Below are 24,811 nucleotides of genomic sequence, written 5' to 3'. Positions count from 1 at the left end.
CATATAAAATATTAGAAATGGCTATTTCAATATTAATAATTTATAAATGAGCCTATCACCTAGTTTGAAGGGCAACAGTTGCCATCTAGAAGAATTTTTTTATCAGGTATTGTTAGTGAGGATTTTTAGAACTGTGAAGGTGATCTCAGATGCTCATTATCCCTGTTCTTATATCTTTTGTTCATGTGGAGGATTGTCTCTTTGTTCTATTACATTTAGATTTTGATGCCATTTCTTGCATTCAATTCATACACAATTAACAGTTGTCAGCAGGTGCAAAACGATGCTAGGTTTCTGTCTGACACCAGACAGCAAGGACAGAGCTTGAGCTGACAAATAAAATCGGTGAAGTCTGTTTCACATTTAGAATCTGAGTGCACTAAAGCCTGGGATACAGATACCTGAGAGGGAAGGTTGGGTTGAATAAAATAAATAAAATCAGAAACTGAGTTTTTCTTACATGTCCACATCTCAGATTAAGCCTAGAGTTGGTATCGTTCCTTCCAAATGAATTATATGTCTTTTAGTAAAAGTGCTGTCCAATATTAATGTGAGATTTAATTTTTTCCCCCTAAGTCATAAAGATTCTGTTTAACAAATTTGAAAGTTACAACTTCTGATCCTCTCTTTTCACAACAGGGTCAATCGGTTAAATGGCAGCTCTTCTGTGATTGCTAACTCTTGTTAAATAAAATGTACAGTTGGGTTGCAGTCTCAAAATGTTGTCATGAGTTTCTAAGTAGTGGTTTGCTTTTCATGAAGCACCAGCTCCTGAAAGAGTTTAAAATCAAAACTATCGCAGTCATTATTATGAAATAATCTAGTTGTGGAGAAAGGTTTGAAAATACGGGCTTACGAAGCATGAAGATAAACAAGAAAAAATATGGAACCCTCCCACCTCCACCTCATCATTTTAAAATCAAGTAGCATGATTTCTGAGGAAGTAACAAGACTGAACTTCTCTGAAGAGAGAAGCATGTACCACTTCAGCCAAGTCTGAGTCTGTTCTGGGTGCTTAGAAGGGAGTAACGGTTGCATAAATTTTCTACGAGTCCTTTCTTTTGGACTCTTAAAACTTGGTGTTTGAGTATCCATCATTGTTGCCAGTTATTTCTACTTTGAGATTGTCTGATTTCCCCTGCAGAAACTGAGGCCTTTAGAAAGGAACCATCCATGAACTTGTAAATGTTTTTATGCTTTCTGTTAAGTACAGTGCTGAAAAAGTGCAAAACTACAAAACGCATGGTTATTTTCAGAACCATGAGAGAAAGATGAGTATTTCCCAAATCTCAGTCTAACCAATACCCTACCTAAATATCTGCTAGCACAGTATTTGCTGTGGGCCAGATCCTCAAGAGCAGCAACTACACTGTAAATTGGTGAGGGAGAGAGGGAAAGATGCCTCTGAGCCTAACTGTGCAAAATGAGGTTCATTCCCACAGCTTCCCACAGCCCTGCTCAGGGACCAGGTGGAGCTGCAGGGTGACTGTCCTGCTGTTTCTACTTCTAGTATGTTGCCTATGTCAAGGGAACATAGTTTACGCTAAACTAACAAAACTAATTCCAGGACTTTTGAGAAAGAAATAAGTTGTGCTACATGTACATCCATAGCAGCAGAAGTCTTGAAGAGGCAGCCTGTAGCCTTAATCTAACCAGTGGAAAAGGTATGAATAGGCAGCTGTGTCATATGAAACAAACTCTTGCTGACGCTAAAAGGGTACTAAAAGCTTCACTGTTTCATCTGGCTAATGTGTTTGTGTCCCTCTATAAGTCTTATCTCTGATTCATCTTCACATGAGCCTGAAAACTTGCAGGCAGTCTTTTATAAGAAAATAGATAGAATCCGAATGGGCAAATGAGAACTATTTTTTTATTTTCTCATTCGTTTTTGTTCTTTATAAATTTTGGGACATAGGATTTTATTTTTAAAAGCTGTTTTTACATTTTTATTTTATCTGCATTTTTTTCCACACTAATACACAAAATTATTTGAAAGTGAACTGGTGTGGAAGGCAAATCTAGAGCAGGTGTAATGAAGCTGTGCTTTAGAATCAAAAGATGCACTTGCTGCCTCCAGTGAGGATTTTAAACGTTTTAGTTGTCTTTTTAAATTTGCTTCACTTTTTCATAAGCTAACGTCTTTACAGTAAGCTACCAGAAATAACCCTGTGGCAGTGCATAGGCGGGATCAAGCACTGAACCTCCTTAAAACATTTAAAACCAGATTTCTCCCATAGTACTAAAATATTGCTAAAGGATGAAAATAAATCTCAGCTCTATTGGTATTTAGCTATACTTTTCTTATTCACATTACTCTCAAACCACAAAAATCTTAAGAAAATCAGTGCCATTATCTGTGAGGCAAGTCATGTTTATTGTGAATATTTAAGGGTCGTTTAGATGAGATGCTGGGGGATACGGTGTAGGGGAGAACTTTGTAGAGTAGGGCTGATGGTTGGACTCGATGATCCCAAGGGTCTTTTCCAACTTGAATGATTCTATGATTCTATGAATATTAAAAAAACACACATTAAGATTATATTAATTAAGAATTTAAAGAACAAAGGCCCACACACTATCACCCGCTTTGCTTCTGTAAGATTATAACCTTTTCCCTGCATTTGCTATGCATGATTGTCTGAAATGGTACAACCTAAGTAATGTTGCAGGATTGGGTCCTGTATAACGTAAAATTTTTAGCAATTATCTCCTCTTCCAGTTTTCCTTTTATTCATGTCTATAATGAAATTTGAAAGGATAGCTCATTTTCAGCAGCTCTATATTCCAAGAATAGAAGCTTATGAAACATTAAAAAAGTTAAGGCCACAAAACTTGCTTTTGGCTGCTGGGTAACCTCTTGAAGCCCTCTTTGTACTCTTTGCATAATTCCTAACCGTTCTTGTAGATAGTACAGAATATTGCTGTGTTTGTAATGATACTGTTTTCCATTGAAAGCTATTTTTCATCTGTCCAACTTCTTTCCTTGCCTATTGAGACAGTTTTAGTTGAATAACTGCCTCCACAGATGGAGGGACCTATCGGGTCATGGAGCCCATCTCTTTATAATGGATGGCTGTTACCTACTGCATGTTTTCTGGGCTAGTTCTAAAACGAAATGGCTGTTGACACAACTAAACTAAGCAACTAGAGGAAATCTAATAACCTTCTCCAGAATCTCCTAGGGCACAATAATTACGAAAATCAGATAGGAGACAAAGATACAATTTCAAAATCTTTAGCCTGCTGAGGAATATGAAATTCTGCCAACTACATCCTGAATAAGTGTCCTACTCACTGAGATATTTTTTAAAGGTACAAGCTACTGCTGCCATTAAGCAGCTACTGCTGCCGTAAGCTGACAACTCTTCTAACCCTTTGTTTGCTAGTTCTTCAAGAAAAACTGCCTGAAAATGACACTTTTGTTAGAAATGGTGAAATGATCTGTTACAATATTTCTTAAAAAGGTTACATATTTTTCTTTTAGACCTAAAGTTTTGTTCATTTAGATCCTAGTTGCCAAATCATTTCAACTGAATTAAAACTGTATTTTTTACAAGTTGTTAATTGTCCCAAATTGCAGGAGTAGACCTACATGTTAAGCCAGAAGACATTGAATTTCCTTAAGCATTTTGAATATGGGAAAGATCATGTAGAACAGCTGAGTTTAGTATGTTTGCAAGGATCTTATATTTCTGGTGCATTTGGTGCAGGCAGATTGTGTGGCATTGCAGACAACAGTTGTCTTTTCAGTTGTAGGGGAAGCTTGGTCTTGCTGAGCCTATTCAACAATCGATCAGATAAAAATTGTAATGTGGGGTCACCTGCTACTGTGAATAAAGCTGATTCCTTTCACAGTGCTGCTGTCAAAACCTCACAAACCCATGCAATTGAGCAAATTCTTCCTATCCGTATTGAATATGCTTGCAGATACAGCTCTTCACTCTTCAGTACTCTAGGTGATATTCTGCCACAACTTTAAACATACTAAGACCTGTTTTTCCCTACGAAGTCTAGAGGGCCAGCATTATAATGAAGATGTTTCAGGACCATTGCTTCTGTCCTGCATTAATTTTTATATTATAGCAATTTCATACAGTGTGTTTATAGATTTCCTAGATTTTGGTCATGGTAGGCCCTGTGCTTAACAGGCACCTTCACCTTTGTGCAGTGTTTGATCTGTGACTTTCTGCACCGTCAAACATATCTCAGATGTTTCTTTGCCTGTCAGCAGAGTAGAACTTCCTTGATAGCATATCTGGTCCTGTTAGGTGTGGTTTCTTGCTATGTGCCCACTCCCCTTTCCATGTGTCATCTTATCTCATCTGTTCTGATAGAAACTATTCATACAACGCAAGCTGCTTTCCTCTTATCTCTGCTAAATTGATGAAATTTGCAGCTCTCTGAAGGCTCTCCCTCTGGATGAATGATTTTTTAACAAAAGATGATAGGTAACTGATTATCATATTTGCCTGCCACGTTGATAGGTAACAAAATAAAATGTGGCAACAAACACTCTACCCATAGAAGAACTGGATCATGGAGACATTTGGGTTGAAGTAACATTCTTTTCAGTAGCTTTTCTGAGACTGTGCTAAGTTCTTAGGCATCCTGCCATAGTCAGTTGGCTTTGGAAGCATTCACATCTTTTAAGTGCATTTCCAACTTACTGAACAGCTTATGTTGTATCTAATTTCTGTTATATTGAGCCTGTGGTTAGATAACTGTGCCCCCTCAAGTTCCTAAATGTAGCTCAGGGGGATCACTTCTCTAAATCATTGCTACACCCATCCTGAAAGTAATATTTTAACTGAATTCTTATATTCAGGCCAGGCTTCTTGGAATATCTACCAATAGAAGAATACAGCTTAAAGGATTGTTCTGTTTATGAGGCAGATGGCAATTTCTTGGATTCTACAGAAGTAGATGGGATAGAAATTAATATCTTACAAATTTTATGAGTCACAGGCTGTAGTTTTTCTCATCCTTCTAAAGGTGGAAGAGCAAAAGACCATATCCCACTGCTCATTAAATCACTTGCAAGTACTCCATTGATTTTAATGGAAAGAGTATAGTTCCTCATGAGAGGAGCTCAGCATCAAAATAGTGCTTTGGGGAAAAAGCTGAGCAGATATTTATATAGAAATAGCAACTGTGAAGTTCAGTATGAAATATCCAAGGAACCTGTGACATGACGTACTGGTTTAGTGTATGGATCTGTATCATACTCTGTTGCCAGGATCAGGTATTGCTTCAGGAAAGGGCACTTTATTTTTCCCCGCTGCTGTTACCAAAAATACTTTCATAAGTGGTTATGTAAGCCTTTTATTTCTTGCATTCAGTAGGAATTCATTCCATAGTGCAAGAGTGATTTGCTTGAATATTTTAATTTATGAAGCCCCGTTTTCATAAAATAATTGATCTTGTGTTCAAAGTACACATACTTATAAAATAAGTGTCTTTTCTCCAGAAGACTTTTCTAAAATGCTTTGTGAGTGTTCTCTATCTTATAATGGGGGAAAAAAACAAACCAAAACAAAATATTAACATGCATTAAAAAAATAAACCATGTTGTTTCCAGGACTTACAACTGCTGCATGCTGTGCAAGCTATCATAAGTTAATGTAATACAGTCAGTCAGCCTTAATAAAAAAAGTCTAGTTCTGTTCTTCATGTCTAGTTAAGGATTTACAAGTTCTGTTTATTTCTTTTATTCATGTTAAAAGAAAATAGCAGACATACTTAAGCTTTGTTAATAAACCTGCTGGAGTTAACTGCCCAGCTTAGACAACTTTTTAATAACTCTACCATGCCTTCATGTTAGACTATATTTTAGAATTTTATTAGTTTCGAACATATGTTTCTGTCAGTGCATAACATCTATCTGACTGTCTCAGTTTACATGCAGATTGCTTCCTGTGTTAACTAAAGCCTGAAAAGCTCCTTTCCTTCCTCACATTGCTTACTCCATACATAAAGGACAGACAGTTGCTCGGCACATCAGTGCATTGTGCCTCACTTAGACAGTAAGTTGTCAAATCGGTCATTTGAATCATGTTAGCCTTAGCAGGGTCATTTGAAAACAGTCATTCATGTTAAACAGATCTAGCTCTAATTAGAACCTGCAGCCAGAGGGATGTCAGGGGAGAAGAAATGCACCTCCCCTTCTGACAATAGCCCAAAGCTGTGCTGCGTTAGAGGAGTCACTGGAAGGTTTAGACTGGAGTAGACAATTCACGCTCTGCTGTACTGTGCACTCGCCCCTCTGGCTGGGTATTCTAAGTGTCAGTCACTCACAAAAGCGTTTGTCTGGAGTCAAATGTAACCGCCAAGTTACAGATGGTATGATTTTAAAGCTCAGCACATTTATACATTTAAATACTGTAGTAAAAAATGTGCTGAAATTTATTTTTCTTTTCTGGGTATTTCAAACCTATGCTATAGTGCTAAAGTAGTGCCCTTTACCTGTGTGTGTATTCCTTTCTAGGTTGATCCACTTTTTACAAGTGAAGTTAAGGAAAAAGTTAAAAGGTAAGAAGTTAATATTAAGCCTTCTATCCACTCCAAATGAAAGCAGTTGTCTGACTAGCTTTTTTATCATGTGTATTCTTTCGTACATACAAATGAACATACATGCACAGCTCTATGACTAACAAATGTGTTCTGATTATTTGGCAGGTAACATTCTCAGACTAGGTATTCTACACATTTTAAATTTTAGAATAACCATTAGATCTTTTCATGTTTTTTTGTTAAATCACATATTTATTATCCTTTTGGGTCTTTTCATCCTTTCTTTCATCCTGGCTTCTGCAAGATTTTTCATGCTTGCTGCTGGTGGCTAAATTAGTAGATGGGCAAGATAGCCCTGTATAGCTTTTTTCTGTCCCTTATTTATATGCTTCTTGATGGAAGGATAGAAATGTTAGAGAAATGATATTTTTTTGTGTGTCTGCAGAACCTAGAATTGTCTGACTTGAACAGAACCACCATATTATCTCTGCTGATAATATCTGATAATAAAATCTGCATAAAATATATGTTTTACAATTTCATGTTTGGAGCAAGAGATGTTTTTTGTTTTCTATCAGGTTATTCATGGGAAACATGACTCCCGTAATCATGCATTTATACTCCATTTGATATAGTTATTTATCTCTACAGAAGCTGTATGTTACTGCACAATCAGAAAAGCAGTGTTTAACAAAGTATAGTTGACAGGGAGCTGGTCTTAATGTCAAATCCACTTATGTTTCCATCTGGCTTAGTGATCTCATGTCAAGGTTAAAGAGGCAGGAGCAGGCTCATCAAGCGGAGGAGATGCTGGCTTTCCAAACACGATCACCAGTCTTAGAAGATCTCATTCAGTTAATCTGAGAGTGAACACCTAACTACCCTATTTTTCCACCCTTCACCCTTGATTTGGCTGACCTTCGTTAATCTGAGGAAGATGTCAGCAGTAGAAATGTAACCCTTTAGAACAGAAGAGTGCTTATAATAAAAGAGGAAGCAGAAGAGATCTTTCAGAACTACATTCTGAAAAGTCAGTATCTCCTGCAGTTGACCATTCTGATGATCATGCTCCATTTCCCTAAGTATTTAAACTGTGTTTTTCATAGATCTCTGCATGCATCTTCCCCATATTACACAAATTCTTTAAGGGAAAATTGCACCCTTATCCATTGTACTCAGCTCCTTCATTTATGAGACTGACTGTGGTTAATAGAGCTTGGTGTTAAGTGATCATCTATAAAACTTCAGAACAACAATGAAGTGGCAGATAGCAGTGTATACTGTACTGAGTTTATAACCACATTTATAGATAGAAGGCTAACGAAAATGTGGTAAAGTAGCTTGCCCATGGGCAAGCAATTGTTAACATCAGAACCATGCCTGAATTGCTTTGACTACCTTCCATCATTGCCCTAAGTTTTAGGAAGAATTGTTAGAGCATGTTCTTAGGAGGTGTCCTATTTGTGTACTTTTTATTTCTAGTGCACCTGGAGTACATTTATTACAGGAGGTGCCACAAGATGATCTTCATGCTGCTATGAAAAGGTGCTTTGCTGTGGTGAACAGCTCCATTTCAGAGGGGATGTCTGCTGCTATTCTGGAGGTAATTGCATCTTAGCAGTAAGGTTTTTCAGTGAGGTTACAGCGAATCTGAAATTGCTTTTATCACTGGAAATGTGTGTCAACATTTTATGTCCGTGTTTCAAAGCTAGTGAAGACAAAACTAAAATGTTTCTTTTTGCAAGTGTTAGTAATTAAGGTTTTCTTCCCTTGAACTGACAGTGTTTTATGATTTGTCTATTTATTTTTAAAGGACAGAATGTAATTTTATCAGTTCTGTTAAATTAACAATACAGACCTGAGGTTGTCACTATTCTTGATTCAACATACACTTCCTCATAATGTCTAGAATAGACATTCATTTATTTTTACATCGTTTCAAAAAGCAATCTAAGAACTGTATTTGATTATTTAATTCTGAAATTATTAATGAATGAATGACATGCTCAGTTAATTTTTTTTCCATCAGTATTGAAAATTAATAACCAGGTTTATTTGATACCTGTCAAAGTAGGGCACTTCTTAGTATCAAATATTTTCTAGGGAAAAAAAATGTACTTCAAGTGGAAGTTCTTTGGACAGACACCTTTTACTATTCCATTTTTTTTTGGTGACTGCTGAGTGTTGGTTCATGATGATCTCAGAAGATCACAGAAATTATTACATGATTTGTATTAATGAATCTCCTATTTCTGTTTCTAAGGAGTACTCACATGTTGCATTTCCAGCACGCTTTTCCTGCACACATCTGAAAGTCCTCCATAAGCAAGAACTAAGTGAGCATTGTAAGAATTATGAAAGTTAGGTGATGGCAAGATAGCAAATGTGTATTTCCTTTCTAAAATGCCAAGGCTCAGAGGTGAAAGCAGATGCTGTTTCACAGCAACAGTACTCTATAAACAGCAATTACTACAGACTGTGACATTTCCAAATTTATCAGTGTGGCAGGCTAGACAAATTTTGTATGTTCAGTAGTTGAGGTGAAATGGAGTGTACCAACACAGTCTATAGCCACAAGTAAGTCAGTGACTCAGAGAAGTAAAAGTTAAGTAACTGTTACCTCCTCCTCACCAGTTATATGGTCCTGTCAGGACTACTCACATAACAGTTGACCAAAAATCAATCTGATTTATTTCCTGAGAGTGCCAGTGAGTTATAGATGGAGGAAAAAAAGGAGGGGGAGAAAAGCAAACTAGAAAGACTGTTAAGAGACACAGCATCTGCAGCAGAAGTGCAAGTGTGCTTGGGCTGATACAAATTGTTATGCAAACTCAGGGCTGACAGGACAATTGGTATAGTTTTCCCCAAAATTTTCACATCAGATTTGAGCAGTTAAAAGGCACTTTCCTTAGCTTTTATCAGGAGAGGGAGCAATCTTGTAAATTCAGTGTCTTAACAAATATGTGTTAACTCAAAGCAAAAAGGTAATGCCAGTTTACTTCAGAGGTAGTGTTGAGCCTGCTTCAAGAGTTATTGATTTCTTCTCTCCTCTTTTGAAGTTGCAATTCTGACAAGTTTTAAATCCGATAACTATAAGACTAAATCAACAAGGAAAGCTCATTTTTGAGCTCTTCCTTGTGCAGCTGAACTATTCAATTATCCTATCAGGGCTATTAAATAGTCAAATATCACCTCTAGTGGAAAGCTGTCCCTTTAAGTTTCCACTACACAGTTATGTTGAGTTCTTTATTCCCAATTCATACCTAGACCTGTCAAAAAAGAAAAAAAAAAGGCAAAAAAAGCCCAACCCCTCCAACAGCTGTTCTCACTGAAGATTACTACACAAACAGAATAGTAAATACTTCATGTTATATTTCTCTTCTTTCTCTAAGAATTACAAGGCTATTCTGGCAAAAGAGCACTCTGTGCAGGATATCTTTATATACACTTGCAACATTATCTTACATGTGGCTGTGCATATCAAGTCCTAGGCTAGTCATGATTGACACATTTAATTCTACTAAAGACATTACCTTTACTAAAACCAAAGTTAATCAACATTTAATCTACTTTTAACTCTTAATCTGAGTTTAACAGCTAAACATGCTAAAATAAACTGGCAATTGCCCATAGTGGAAAAATTAAGTTCTTTCTTCTAAGTGGAAGACTTGACCTATAGTAGACTGTTAGGTATTCCTTTGTACATGATAACTTTTTCATAAAAAGAAGAGGAAAAGATCCTGTTCTCCTTTCTTCTGTTACTACATTGGTAGAATAACGTCAAACCTAATAGTCAGATTTGGTTTGTGTTCATGCATGATCATGTATTGAAAATAAAGTACAATTTCAAATATTCTGAAGTGGAATATTTCCTCCTGGAAGATCTATAAATATAGGTGTATCCCACTTTTTTCCACCAGCCTCAGTCCTATATTGCCTCGCTGTTGAATAGTGGAGGAAGGTCGGTCTAATCTCTGAACTGATATAATGTGGAGTTCATCATGGGTCATGTAACAGGGATGGAAAGAGCTGGCATGCCTTCAGAAGCCTGAGCATGCTAGTTCAGGTGCATATTGGTTACAAGCAAATGAGTTAGCAATTACAGGTGCAAATGGAAATCTTGCATGATAGGAAGGAAAGTCCAGTAGACATGGCACAGGTGTTGTGAGACAAGAGCTCCGGTCCTGGCTGAGGGTTTTCTACAAGCAGATTCAGGTCTTTAGTTACCTCTCGGGAAACTACCTGAAGCTTGGCCTTTTTAGTACCTCAGACCCGTCTGAATTCTTCTGAAGTTATAAGGGGTTTGCTATTGTATGTCTGTTTACTAGGCAGTTGTAAAGTGGGATTTGATGATGTGCTTATAACATATCCTACTGTAAAAATCTCTCTCAGAGGAAGTGTCAATCTAATAAAGTCAAGTCCCCGCTTGAGATAGCCAGCAGTAGGAAGGGCCATCTGTGATCTTGTTAAATTAATAAGGCAGAAAACTATGTATAAAAATCTTTTGGTCCTAGGCTGGAGATAACATCTTGCTTGAATTGGGAAATGGAATTTCCATTCTCTTGAAAGTTCAAAATTTAACAAGTTCATGAATTTTTAAACAGTATTTTAGTATGAGATAAATATATAATAGATAAATGAGATAAATATATAATCATATCTATTTCAACCTGCCTTAAGGTTTGAAAGAACTAGAAGCCATAACTAATTACTTTGTCATCTAGTACTGATATCTCAGAGATCTTTCTGTAACTGATCTATTTTCTGTTTGGCATTTGAAGAAGAGAAAGCAAGCATTACAGCAAGCTTTTAAAATACATCTCTTCCTCAGAAAGTGCAGAAGTTCTGCATGTTCCTGGGCATGTGATGGTGAAAAAGGGACTACTACTGGAAAACTTTGTATATTCTCTATATAGTTGGTAAGAAAAAAGTTTTGACTCCAGCACCATTTCATCAGAGTACTTTTTCTGTGCTCTCAAGCGTATTCCAACTGTTGTAAATATCATTAGATCATTCCACTTTTCAGAATAAAAAGCCAATTAAAAAAAAATCATCATAGAAAAGGAAGATGGCCAGACTCTATTCAGCTACAGGGCAAATTCCAGTCTTCGACAGCATGTGAAGTACAGGCCTAGTAGTTTGGAATATAAGCCGTAGCAAACTATAAAAATAAAAAAATAAAAATAAAGAGATGTTGTAGAGCAGTAAAATTGAAGCGGATCCAACAGAAAAATGCATAGGCCATGAGGAAGAAAATGAGGGACAATCCAGAAGACAAAATAGTAAATAAAACCTGTATTTACTCTATGAGCCTTATACTGCTGGTTAGAAATGCTTATTGTGTAACATGCTTCCAGAGCTGAAATTTACACTCTGCATCCTTCTAAAATAGCATTAAAACACATTTGCAGTCAGAATAATGTAACAAAACAGATGGCCAATGGACTAAAACGTTATTTTATGCTATTATTTGTGGAACCTAGGTCAGTAAATTATACATATTTTCAACAATGCAAATGATTCTTTTTGCTGCTTAAAAATAGACTAAGTATCTAAATTAAATTCTAAGCCACTTCATGCAGTAATTATTTACAGCCCAATCCATTTGTTTAAGGCTAGCTGGTATAAAGGCAGCCCCTCATCTTATGTATTTGGCCATCTGTTCTGTCTTTCAGTAGCTATAATTCATTGGTACCTGTGTGTTTTGGGATCTGGAAGTTTTCTTATGTAGCGGTTACTGCCCTTCAGCTCTGTGAGACAGAACAAATGTCTTTCCCTTTAGAGTTCAGAAATTATGGAAAATGAAATATAAATTTAGTGATCAACTTCAGTGAATCATCAACTATGTAGCATTCGGTAATAGAACTGAATGAACATATCTTGAGACAATTTTTTTTTAAATGTGCACTACAGTCCAGTCTAAACTGCAGTACAGCAAGACTATGCCAGCCTATGCAACCACACCATGAGGTACATGTAGTCCAACACAGAACTGCCACAGGCCGTTCACACACATATTTGATGATCACTATCGATGTGCAGCCCAACAGCACAGTGTCCACTATTCACTGCATCTGACGTGCTCGAATCCAAACGCCTTTCTGTCTTGCAGGTAACTATTTGTGGGGATAGTGGCACTTCCAACCACCAGTCCTGGGGTGGTTGTGCCGTGTTGTGTCTTCTTTCATTCTTTCTTTTTCTTTTAATGGTGATCTTTCCATTGAATGGGCAATCACTTGTTTGGAAAGTAGCCAGATCTGAAATACTCTTAGTTTTGTTTGTTAAAAGGAGAAATACAGAAAGGTGAGGAGAGTGCCTTAGGCAGGTGACAATGAACGCTGACACACTTCACTGCCACTACCAAGCTCTTTATTTTCAGTTCAGAAGTTCAAGTAAAATATCTTCATTCCCTGTTCATTGAACATGTTTGAATGAGGTCAACAGCCAGCAGACTGAACACAAGAGCATTTAAGCCTGTCAATAAGAAGGGCTGAAAAAGAGCTAAATCAGGAATTCTGTCTCTCTTGGAGATGTTGATGCTTCTGTGGGAACCCCGTGTTAGGTCTATAGTTGGGTAATTAGAGCCAAAAGCAACTTCCTCAACCTGCAGATTCAAATCCTGTCAGGCAGAGTGGGGCACTGATCTCTCATTTCCTGGGTGAACTTGGCTGCACTGATAAGTAGATACTGTCATTCTGTCATTGTATGTTTTTGTAAATCTACCTTTGGAAAATAGGTCTGTTTTGTTTAACAGTGAAGTCAGAGCAAATGACAAAATAATTTGTGGATGACCAAAAACTGTATGTCCTCTCACCAAAATCACTTTTTTTTTATTTTAAAAAAAGCTGTATCTCAACAACTTTAGACACTTAGATAAGTTCAGAAATCTGATCTGTAGTTTTTATATTTCTCATTTATTTATTCTGATTTATGTTCACTTCATTAATCTATTTGTCGGAATTATCTCCAGCTGATCCAGTAGTTTCTGATGCAAAGTGTAGAACAGGTTATTTCATTAAGGGTTGTCATTATTTTTAGAGCTAAATGCTGCAAAGCAAATGTTTGTGCCAGAAGGACTATAGAATTTCTATGTCCAGAGTAAATTCATCTGCAGTGGTGATTTAAAGAGTGTTTCTCTTGGATATTTTAAGCTATTAAGACATGTGCTAAGTCACAGCAGTCCCTCACTTTTCAAAATGTAATTGCTTCTGTACATTATCAGCCAGGGTATTTTTGTCTTCAGTTTTGACCGAACTATAAAAAGGCATGGTTTTCTCCTTGGAGTTTTGTTTTCTTGCTATGTAGACTGAAACAAAATTGCTCCCCATCCGGGAGTGTAATGACAGTAATTAAAAATGCATTCACTCTAAAGTGACAGGGAATCAGTATGAAACTGATTGAAGATTTGGGGGAGTGACTTTCTTTCTCTTGTTTGACACTGATTATTGTACATTATGAGTTTTTCTGATTTTACAGTCAGTGCACCTCAAGACTTCCACATTCATCAACAGTAATTAAAGTTTTAGATCAGGATATGCATGAGTAACAGAGTTGAGTAGCCAGGGTTTGCACACTGGTTACTTCAAAATCTAAGCTGTACTTTTTTAAAGTTGCCAGGGATTAGGTCTCTTGGAAATGGTTAACTGGCTTTGAATGGATGCTGTGCTGCATCTGCTCCTGATTCTGCAGGCAACCTGACATGCTCCCATGTTGAGAGCCGCACACTTCCTTTCCTTTTTTATGTATATACATAGATGCACACATACATATATATTTATATACACATACAAATAAATGAAAAATACATCAGGCAACCAGCCCATAATTTCTGTGGAATCAAATGTATACATTCTTCTGATGTATTCCTTGGTCTCTGAGGACTCCCATACCAATAGCTTTGTAGATAATACGTTTTGAAAGTGTAATGTGTTCTGAGAGCATAAACTTCTCTCTCCTCTTCTTAGTATAATTCCGTCAGAAGCTGCATCACTGCATACTTCCCTGCAGTTCCTGAGCGCTCAAAGACCTAGAGAAGCTATAGCAACAGATGCTGTCAAAAGGAAAACACCTTCTAGACTCTCATATGACCCATAGGAATCACAACTGAGGAGAAAGAGCCAAGTGATTTCCATGGTCACCTTCACTGTTGTTGAACTGTCCATATCTCTCCAGTTCTGCATGTTATAGCAAATCTGAAAAGTGTATTTTAGTGGAAAAAGATACTTTGTTGGAGAACTAGCTTTTTGTGCTATGAACTAATCTTCTCATCTATGCACAATAACTGTAGGAGTTACAGTGACAACTCTTGATCTGAACTTTAATCTCCTTCATCCTCTTCAAGCCTGCCATATGTCAGGAGCTTCCAATGGGAAACTGCATACTTTGAGGTGGAAAAGAGTAAAGGATGAAGCAGCTATCCGTTGACTTTCTGGATTGATTGCTTCTCATAATACGTTAAAAGTTATGAGACTAACAAAAATATAAATAAAATATTTCAGAAATTTTCATATAGCAGATCACCTTAGACATGGTATTTTTCAACTAAACAATTGGAGAGATGGGAAAGAAGTTTGTTTTGTTTTTTCTGCTTTTCATTTTTAAATTGTCGTCATTAACGTCTCAAAATCCCTGAATCCTAATAAACTGTTGTTTCCTTTTTCTATATTCCTCTAGGCAATGGATTTAGATACTCCAGTGCTGGCAAGGAACATTCCTGGGAATGCAGCAATAATAAAACATAAGGAAACAGGACTGCTATTTTCAAATCCCCAGGTAAGAAAATAACAAATCCTTAGATCTGTCCCTTCCAAGGGTTAGGTTCATTTTCCATTACATGCTTGTGTCTCTCTGGAAACTTGGCTTTTCCTCTCAGCAGTTTTTCTCAGATTCTCCTAAAAGCCTGGGTGTTAGACTGACTTTCTTGAAGCTCTGCTGTCTCACACTCACTTTGCAGTTCACTAAACTTTTACTAGGTGTCAGCCTTGCTGAATGTTTGTCCACCAGTGCTGCTTTAGAGCCTGCCATCTGAATGGGGTTCAGTTCTCATTAACTTGTTGCACTTCAGTTTTGAAGGTTCCATAAGCAAACCCTGGAAGAGGTGCCATGAGTATGTCGTATTTCCCTTCAGGTACTAACTGAAATAAGAACTCATACAAGCAGTAGCTAACCAAAAGAGAACTATGAGCCTGAAGTTTCAGATAATGCATTATCTATAATTTCAAGCAGTAAGTGTTAATATAAAGCATTATTAGGTCCAAGATATTGCTCAGTCAGAAAATAATTAATGACTAAAATTAAATAAAGTGTTCCAATGGAGTTTCTGTGAAGATAAGTAAGAGTGGGGAGAGAGGGAATACTACCTGTATTTAAAGGCTGGAAATTTTCATTTCAATATATTTTACTGCATTATGGCTTTGCTGTTACATATTTGTATATGTCGTGGAAGATGACTCTCAGAACAGATTCCTTCAGTGTTTTTATCCAACTCAAGATTAAAAAAACTTACTAGAATAGTCCATTTGATAATTTTGCAAAGTAGAAAATCTATCATATTTATTTACTTTGTGGAGTGTGTGATTAATGCATTCTATTAAGTTGTGTTTCAGGAAGGTGAATTCTCTCAGTTTTGGAGGTTCTTTTAATAGAAGAAATCTTGCAGCTCATGTTTTTTGTGGTTGTTTTTTTTTTTTTTTCCTGGAATATTTAGTGTTTCCAATGGTTTCTACAAAAAAATTTCTTCGTTAACTTCTGGAATTTATTTTGTTGTGGAAGTATTCCTTCTTCTTGCAATATCCTTTGGAAATGGGGTACGTCCAGGCTAGTGGAAGCTGAGATGTAAAGCTATTTATAACATTATTTGTACATGTATTTCCTGCAAAAAGCCCATTGACTTCCATATGCTTCTTCAAAACTTCAAGGATATATGATCTTGTTGAACACACAGACTGGTGGCTCTCCTGATGTTAATTCTGATACATTCTGTTGTTTCCCTCAACATGCCGGTTACATTTGGCTTGGAATTCAAATACATTATTCATACCAGACCCAAATAGCTTCATCATACATCCTTGTAAGAAGCCTCTTCTGTGATCTCCAAGCATCCTACATTCCAAGTGTTTATTTGGAATCCAAGATCAATTAAAAAGATGCTATGTATTTCCTCAGTTAGAGGAAAGTGCAATTTCAAGCACTTGAGTTACATCAGTGACTCTGTACAAATGGCTAAGGACTTTCTTTTATATCAGAACTAGAGTCACAGACTGTAAATATGTCTAGAACGCTATAATCTTAGTTTATATAAAACCATTTTGTCTGAGGTCCCTTTTCTGCAATGTGCTATGCCAAAGATGAGAAACCCCCTCTTCTGCTGCTGCTTGTTGACCCCCTTTTTGCTGTTGCTCTATCTCAGAAGTCCACAGAGTCTCTTTCAAGTGAAGACGGTAACTTGCATTACCATGTTAGCGATCATACTCCTAGGTAATAGTTGTACTGGAATCACTAATGTTTGTGCAGTTACCCTGTCTTAGAAAGGAAGGTAATATCCCTGCTTTTTCTGTAGAACAGCTTTCATATCTCCTTTAACAAAAGCCCTTTTATACTTCCATTGGTGTCAAATGATGTGTAAACTATCAAAGTTTGAAAATGGGTCAGGAAGATATTTGTTTACAGGATAATACTCTAATCCCACTGCAGAGTTGTTGAAAAACTTTCTTCTTGCAGAGATGAGCTCAGAATGCCAATCATCATCACTAATGGTTTTAAAGATAAAGTAACCATTTACTCATTCCTTATCTCCCCAAACCATATCAAATACAGTTTTTAAACCGCTGTACACAGTCTATCAGAGGTTGAGAATTATATTAGATCAAAGAAATGCAATTAAGTTAGAACACTTACAGTTTCAAAGTGTTCCTCATATTTTTATTGTTGGAGGAAGGAACAGTCTGCCTGTGGCACTTTGAATACTGCCTGAGAAGATTCAGTCTGACAATAGGGATTGGAAAACATATGTTCTGGTAAGAAGTTTTCTGGGTTTTGTTACTCAGATTACTTTGACATCTTAAGTATCTGGTAAACTATTTTCTGCTGCAACCTCAATCGCATCAGGTTAGTTAGGGAAAATGCTTTTAATCATACAGAGAGATTAGTGCTCTATTCACGTGCTTGGGAAAGTGTCTCTGTTTCGAAGAACCTGGACCACCAAAGATTAGAAAATGTCAGAGACTTTTCATTGCTAAGATTAGTTGGTTGTGATGATCCAGTCTGTATCACAGGTCAAGAGTTGAAAGCATTGCTTATTTTCAAGTTGTTACTGATCTGGGGAGGGAAAGCTTTACAATGCAGTTAGATTAGATACGAGCAATTGTGTCTGGTCTGTGGACTATCTTATCTTTTGAAAGCTAAATTAGAGGAATATAAATTGACCATTACACAATGAGATTTGTTTTAAATTGTGAATGCTGTTGGTTTTCTTCTTTTATTCTTGCTGAAAGTAAGTGAGCTTTTGTGGCTTACAGGAAAGTAGGAAATTTTCTGCATAATTGCAGTCATCATTAACCATTTTCATTTAGGCTGAGGCTTCCTGACTGGAAACGGCAAAAGCCTTGCCAGTCACTGAAGACAATATTCAGATAGAAACAGTTAATGTAAAAGTGAAAGCTATTAAATGTTTTGTCCTTGATACCACATCACCTGTGCACATTATTTTTAAATCATAGTTTGATCCTGCCACTACCTGAATTTGCAAGTTTAGGGAATATTTAACGCTGAGTTAATGGGACCTAAAATAAGAAAATAAGTAAGAGATAAGAATAGGGTAATAAATAATGCAAAACCATGTTAAAAGGGAAGACACAAAGAGTTATTCAGCATCCTAAGTTTCAAAATTATATGTTCATCATCTATAAAAGCTCACAGAAGGAGCTAAATAAACAGAAGGAGGTAAATAAAGTTCAAAGCCAATAAGAGAGGGGCCAAGCTTAAACAGAGTTTGAGAGGGAGCGGGACCTGGAAAGACTACTGTTAGCAGAGACAACTTTTGAAGTGGTAAGAGGGAAACGCAGCTCAGCTGAGTACAGGCAGCAATACAGTGAAGGCACATTGGTCTCCTCTGCCAAACACAGGTCAATGCCATTTCTACCAGGGCTTCAAGCCAGAATATAGCCGAAGTTTTTAGACCTTTGAACCTTCACGCTGAATAGACTAATTTGCAATTTTTGGCAGTGCCAGCAATCACTGTTTATACTCCCCTAGAAATACTGGCCCATTGCCCTGTGAAGTACACAGATGTGCCAGCCAAATTCTGAGCTTTGCTTGCCACTAGGTAGATCTGTCACTATTCTGAATTTACATCTGGCGTTCACCTTCCCTGGGGTGATTCTCTGTTGTTTAAGAATCATGTTCTTTTATCTGCTGAAGCTGATATGAAATGGTTTAATTGCAGACTTACTTTCATTATATAAATAATATATTAACCATGCATCTTATTTTCATTATGTGTGAGCTGTGGCACTGGTGTAGTTCTCATGGTAATTGAAGAAATATTCATTCTTTTTACTCAGTGCACTCATTTTCCAGCTTTATCTTCCACGTACCTGTATTTCTGGGTCTCTAAAAATTATTATACAGAATTTCTTCTAGGCACTATATAAAGGAGCTGACATTTTCTTTAAAGATGATTGGTCAATTTACCACGAAAAAATTGTATTATGGATGTTGCTGTTAAAAAATGCCTATGTTTGAGGTGAAGTACTACCCATAAAAAGGGTACATGTAATATCAGTTCTGGATGTGCATAAGATGGTCTCCTATCCTGTTTTTTATGGATTGTGGCTAACTACTGAGCTTCAACTTTTACACTGTGTTTTTCTGTGAAATGCATAGTAATTATACCAATTTCTGTATGTGAACAAAAGGCTTATTAGAAATGTGAATATCCCCTAAGTAAGAAGTTAGCATGCGTATCACCTCCTTCATTTTGGCTGCTGAAATGCATACCCTTATGTTTGATAATTGAAAAATATTTGTGAGTTTTGCCCCTCTTTCACCAAAAGTGAAGCTTACTTCCCATCTGCAACAAAATATGAGAGTGCACAAATATTTGTGCAAATATCACAAATATTTACAGCATAACAGCTGATAAAGAGACATGTTATCACACCGCAAGTAGTTTGTATATCATAGGCTCCTAGAAAAGAAAAATTAAATGGTCGATTTTCTGCAAGAGTCTGAGTTCTGATTGTCTTCATTCTGCAAGTGGTAGCCCATGCTTCAGACTTACCACAAAACTACAACTGAAATGCAAGTCAGTTGGAGTTAAGGAAGACACCTGAAAAATGAAGTTATTGCTATCTAAAGCTGAGCATCCAAAACTGAAAACAAGCTAAGCCAGCTGCTTGAAGGGTATGAGGGAAAACCCAGATAAGTCAGAGTGAATCTTCCCATTGGCTTCCAGTCAGATTGCAAGTGACTTGTAGGTGGTCACATTTGATTAGCAGAAGAAGTGGGGATAAAGCTGAGAAGTCCTTATTCTCCGTCTCCTGGTATTTTTCCATTTGCTGTTTCTCTCTCCTGCAGTTTCTCTACTTTTATGCTTTGGACTCAGTTTGGCATTTTCCTGAAATTATCCCCAGCATTAAGTATTGGAACTGTGAATAAGGATGTCATTTCTTCTATCATTTACATGTTTGCAAGTTTTTGTCCTCTGTATCCACATTTTAAAAGAATGCTAATAGGACTACCTGTCAAGAAATGTTACACTGCTGCTTCTGTTCTTTGGTAATTTACATAAATTATTTTTAAACATTACTTTAAATAAAATCCTCCACAGGAGCATAAAATTAAAGTTGGAATGTAGTTCAGTGTGAACAGTATTTATTACTGTGATTATACAGGCAATTGGATGAAACCAGCATAAGTCATGTAAGACTTTCCCACCTTCCCTCTTCTGTATTCCTGGCAGATACGGAGGAAGGAAAAGAACGTGTCTCTAAAGCTGGAGCCATTGGCTGTGTCTGCAGTGGCTGGTAGATGCAGCCTTGGGGTACTCTCTAGACCAGCCTCACCAATCTTTAGGGGCAGCCTCACAAGCAGTCAGAAAACAGCCCCCTCAGACCACATGGGTCCCTAGTAAGGAACTGAATACAGGAGTTAAATTAGCACATACCTGAACACAAGGCAGCTGTGGATGGAAAGCAGGCTGGACACGAAGCATGTGGCCCTCATGGCTATTCCAGAGACTGCTCTTTCAGTGCTGTGTGGACAGAGTAAAGATTAAAAGCAGTACTGATTTTATGTGAAATGAGAGGTTATTGTTAATATGCATATATTAAAATCATCTTATTCTATTACCTAGTTACCGACCTTTCCAGCAGAACTGATGTGCATCACTGACTATTTAAATTTCATGGCAGTGATGCATATATTGATAGTTTTTCTTGTCAGTGAGTCAAAGCAGTGATTATAACATGTTCAATGTGATTTCACATATCAGTGTTTCCCAGGGGTCACATTATAGTTATGTATTATGCATAGCCATCACTTGCATTGCAACAGCAACATTGATTCTGTGGTGACCAAAGATTTTATATCTGTGTGTGTATTTATACACACTGTATACTTAGGTTTTCAAGTATAGTTTGCTAGTTCACCTAGTGCTGATATGAACTCTGGTCTTATTTGTGATTTTTTTTTCCTTTCATAGCTGGCAGAATGTGTACATAAGATATCTCCTTCTCCCATCCTTTTTGTCCCCCACATCCCTATGCACTGATCTTCACTACCAATTGTGTAGTAATGCTTTATCTCAATTTTCCATTGACACAACAGCTATCTGCTTTTCTGAGCTGAATGAAGACACTATTTTGCAAAGATCTGAGCACATTTGTAATCAAGCTGAAGTATTGGAAGTTGACTCTTGATAGAAAATTAGACCAGCTGCTCAGAATAGATTAGTTCAGACATCAAATCTCCTTTCACGTGTTTGAAGTTCACAATTTCTCTTCCCTAGAACTAAATTAGAGTGGCAGAGGAGCAGGCAAAGGACTAGTTCTAATCTGTGAGGTCTAGTATTTAGCCCAGTAAAGTTAAAGGAAATTCATATATGGCTTTTTTTGCAGAGCTTGTTGAGCTAACGCTGCTGTATCTGTAACTGCTCAGGTGCAACTACTCCGGAACAGCTTGTTGCTGCATGCCTGCTCTTACCTTTATACAGTGACTATATTTATGTAGTGAGTTTTTTAGTCTTACCATAAAATTTAACTAAAGATGTCACAGTAGCAAAAAGATACAGGTTTAGCTTAGCTGAGATCAAACATCTGATTCGAGTTGTCCTCCATGCAGGAGACGAGGTGAGTTATTTAATTTATAACCAGCCTGGTTTTCTAACACTTGGGTAGGCAAACAATTTCTGTATCATTAAATTTGTTGCTCATATTTGTCATAATGGTCTTGGAATTGTCGTTGATTTAAATGTCTTAGTTGGTGGGCTGTGTAAAATAATATATAAAATAATTATTTATTGATCATTGTTTATAAATAAACTGGTAGTTGACCTTGAAAAATTACTTTGAACAGCTTCATATATTGGCTCACAGTTGAACTGCTTTACTGAAATCAAGATATGGGTACAATCTATTTCAGTATCATTAGAACTTCAAGGAACTTTTAACTTATTATTTTCTTTATCTTTTTTAGGAGTTTGTTGTGCTGTCCAAGAGTTTGATGAATGACCCCATTATGGAAAGAGAAATTGTAACAAGAGCCAAAGACTACGTGAAGAAACATCATTCATGGGAAAGTGAAAGAAAAGCCTACCAGAATCTTGTCCTAAGGCTCCAGTGAATTGCAGGACTACAGCTGATACCAGCAGTCTATGTAGAGCACTTTAATGATGGATATGTAATTAGATTTGGGTTTCTCTTGGTTTCTTTTTAGAAGAGATAGTCCAACATGCATTATTATTCTATTCAAACATACCAACATCACAGGAGTTGCCTGCTACTTCAAACTATCACATTTATCTAATTCAGCACACTGTCTCTAGTGTACCAATTCATCACAGACCAGTATTATTTTGTAAGATCACATAGGAGAAATACACTCCTTGAGCAGACACAAAATTTTTGTTGTGAGGCCTCAAAGGGGGGATGACTCCTTGTACTCAGTGGAGCACTCCACCACATAGAGCTTACATCAGATGTTCTGATCATGTTGCCTCCTAACCAAACTGCAATAGCAGTTTTCTTTCCAGTTATACCAATGTGAATGTATTCAGGTACATGTGACATGCACATTTATGTTCATAAAGCCAAGATTAGTTATATAAACAGAGTATAAAATTACTAAGATGAAAGCTTTCTTAGAACTGAAAGATCAACATATCTGTTGACTGCTTAATGATCAGGGGGCCAAAAAGCAGTGTTGATGCTTGGGGAAGGTGAGGAGTATAGGGGCATGTCTTGTACTGCCCTCTAAGTATCTGAATTGCTTTCAGATAAGCTGATATGGCCAAGCAGTCCTATGCCTGCATTTTTTCTTGGGTCCAGGGACTAGAGCAGTAGGGTTGGCACAGCACCCGACAGCCGTACATGGCTTCAGATTCCAGAACAGCACAGTGCTGCCCACAGCAGCAAGATGTGCTTGCAGACAGAGGTGCTTTGTTACATAAACTACCTCTTAGTTTGCCAGTTTTTTTGGTACCTCTGTGATTTACTTATTTACTAATAGATTTATGAGAGCTGTGAAAAGGGATGAAGGGGGGGAAAAGTTATTTTCAATTTACTATGTATTTTGGTACTGTTCGTTTTTGTTTGTGGCTTTCAGGATATATTGTAATATACTTCAGCAGGCTGTTTTAAAGTGAGACTTATCGTGCTTGAAGTCCATGCTAATCATTCCTGCCAGCCCAGTGATTATGGACATATCTTTGAATCCATAATTGGTCACCAAAGGACTTAGATTTATAGAAAAAAAGAGGGTCATATTTTTAACTACTTAGTAGGAAACTTTGTATAGGCTTGATCCTGCCCCCCAGTGAGAACCAGTGAGATGTTTTGTATTGATTTGAATGGCTGTTGTGTCAGAGTTTTCTTTGTAATAATGAAGTTTGCTGTGTATTTTAAGCTTTCCTCTTTATTTTTGATGTTTTGCAACTGTTGGGACAGTAAACAAGAAAGTAATTTGAATGTCATATATTGACTTCTCCAGAATTTCCCCCCTTTATTGTAATGCACTTCTGCTCAGCATTGCCTTCGATAACACAATCCTCAAGGGCAAAACTGGCCTGATTTGAAATCCAAGAATTGCTACAGTCCCTTTTGAGCACATTTTTCCTAAATATTTCTGGCGTGTCCTTTGACAGGGTGGGATGTAATTACATCTGTGTTAGTTCTCAGTTTAAAAGCCACCAGCCAACATCTACCACTGAACAGTTTCTAAATCTGCAACTGAATCAGCCTCTTGGGTTTTCCCTGCTGCCTTAGGAGGACCCATATTTCTTTGGGCATCTCCGTCACCAGTGAGTAATGAGGCATTTCGTGGGATGGTGGTGTCTCTTTTGGCCACAGCAAACTATGTACTAAAGGAGGAACCCCTACAACATGGATTTTCAGCATGATATACATGGTATGGGACCTTTATAAGCAATAGAAAAAAAAAAAAAAGACCATTTATAGCTAACAGCTGACTGCACGGAGTCCTGTTCCTCTCAAAACATCTCACAGATCTCCTCTGCCAGTGCATCTCTGAGAATCCGCTTGTTTGGCTTTGATCTTCAGCCATTCCCCCACCCCCCTTCCTATAGTATTGGTTGTCTTCTGAAAAATACAGATTATTAAAAACAAATAAACAAATACATAATGTGAGATAGAATTCTAAGCATTTAGCTAATGGTAAATGAGTAACGATTAGAAAGCTTTTTCTAAAGCGTGATATATTTATTACCAAGCTTCAAGCAACTAAATACATTGATCTGGAATTTGTGCTATTTCCAGCAAAACAAAACATGTTCAAGTGAGAAATTCTGCTACACCCTCAGAATGTAATTAACATACGATTTTTCAGGCTGTATTTAATCTATAAATATGAAATCTGCATCTGGGAAACAGCATGCTCATTTGCATGTGATAACCATACCAGAAGCACAACAACCATTCTGCAATATATGCATTAAGGGAAAAAAAGAAAACAACCAAAATAGTGATGAGATCAGCCCTCGGGACTGTTTTACAGTCATCAAATGAGGCAGCGTTCATCAATCAAGGGCATTCAGCTTTGATATCATTTATCACATGGGCTTGTGTTC

At 37.1% G+C, this 24,811-nt stretch overlaps 2 protein-coding genes across 3 annotated transcripts in view; one reads left to right on the top strand and one right to left on the bottom strand.

Annotated features, from left to right (window-relative positions):
- Positions 1-24,811, top strand: part of GLT1D1 (glycosyltransferase 1 domain containing 1) — a 68,714-nt gene that overhangs the window by 34,298 nt on the left and 9,605 nt on the right. Inside the window, exons 9-12 of one of the 2 annotated variants that reach the window (XM_074887193.1) lie at positions 6,485-6,528; positions 7,993-8,113; positions 15,184-15,282; positions 22,204-22,383. In XM_074887193.1, coding sequence (XP_074743294.1) covers positions 6,485-6,528; positions 7,993-8,113; positions 15,184-15,282; positions 22,204-22,350 — 411 coding nt within the window. In that variant the 3' untranslated portion in view covers positions 22,351-22,383. Of the gene's footprint in view, positions 1-6,484; positions 6,529-7,992; positions 8,114-15,183; positions 15,283-22,203; positions 23,625-24,811 lie in introns of those variants that run through there. The other variant, XM_074887192.1, reaches the window with a different exon arrangement.
- Positions 20,675-24,811, bottom strand: part of TMEM132D (transmembrane protein 132D) — a 294,438-nt gene continuing 290,301 nt past the window's right edge. Inside the window, exon 11 of the transcript XR_012631298.1 lies at positions 20,675-20,761. The gene's annotated coding sequence lies outside the window, so the exon portion shown is untranslated. The remainder of the gene's footprint in view (positions 20,762-24,811) is intronic.

The sequence above is a fragment of the Strix uralensis genome, chromosome 17, assembly GCF_047716275.1.
Source record: "Strix uralensis isolate ZFMK-TIS-50842 chromosome 17, bStrUra1, whole genome shotgun sequence".
NCBI lineage: Eukaryota > Metazoa > Chordata > Aves > Strigiformes > Strigidae > Strix > Strix uralensis.
Note: the sequence above shows the minus strand (reverse complement) of the source record. Positions and strands in the feature narration are given on the sequence as shown.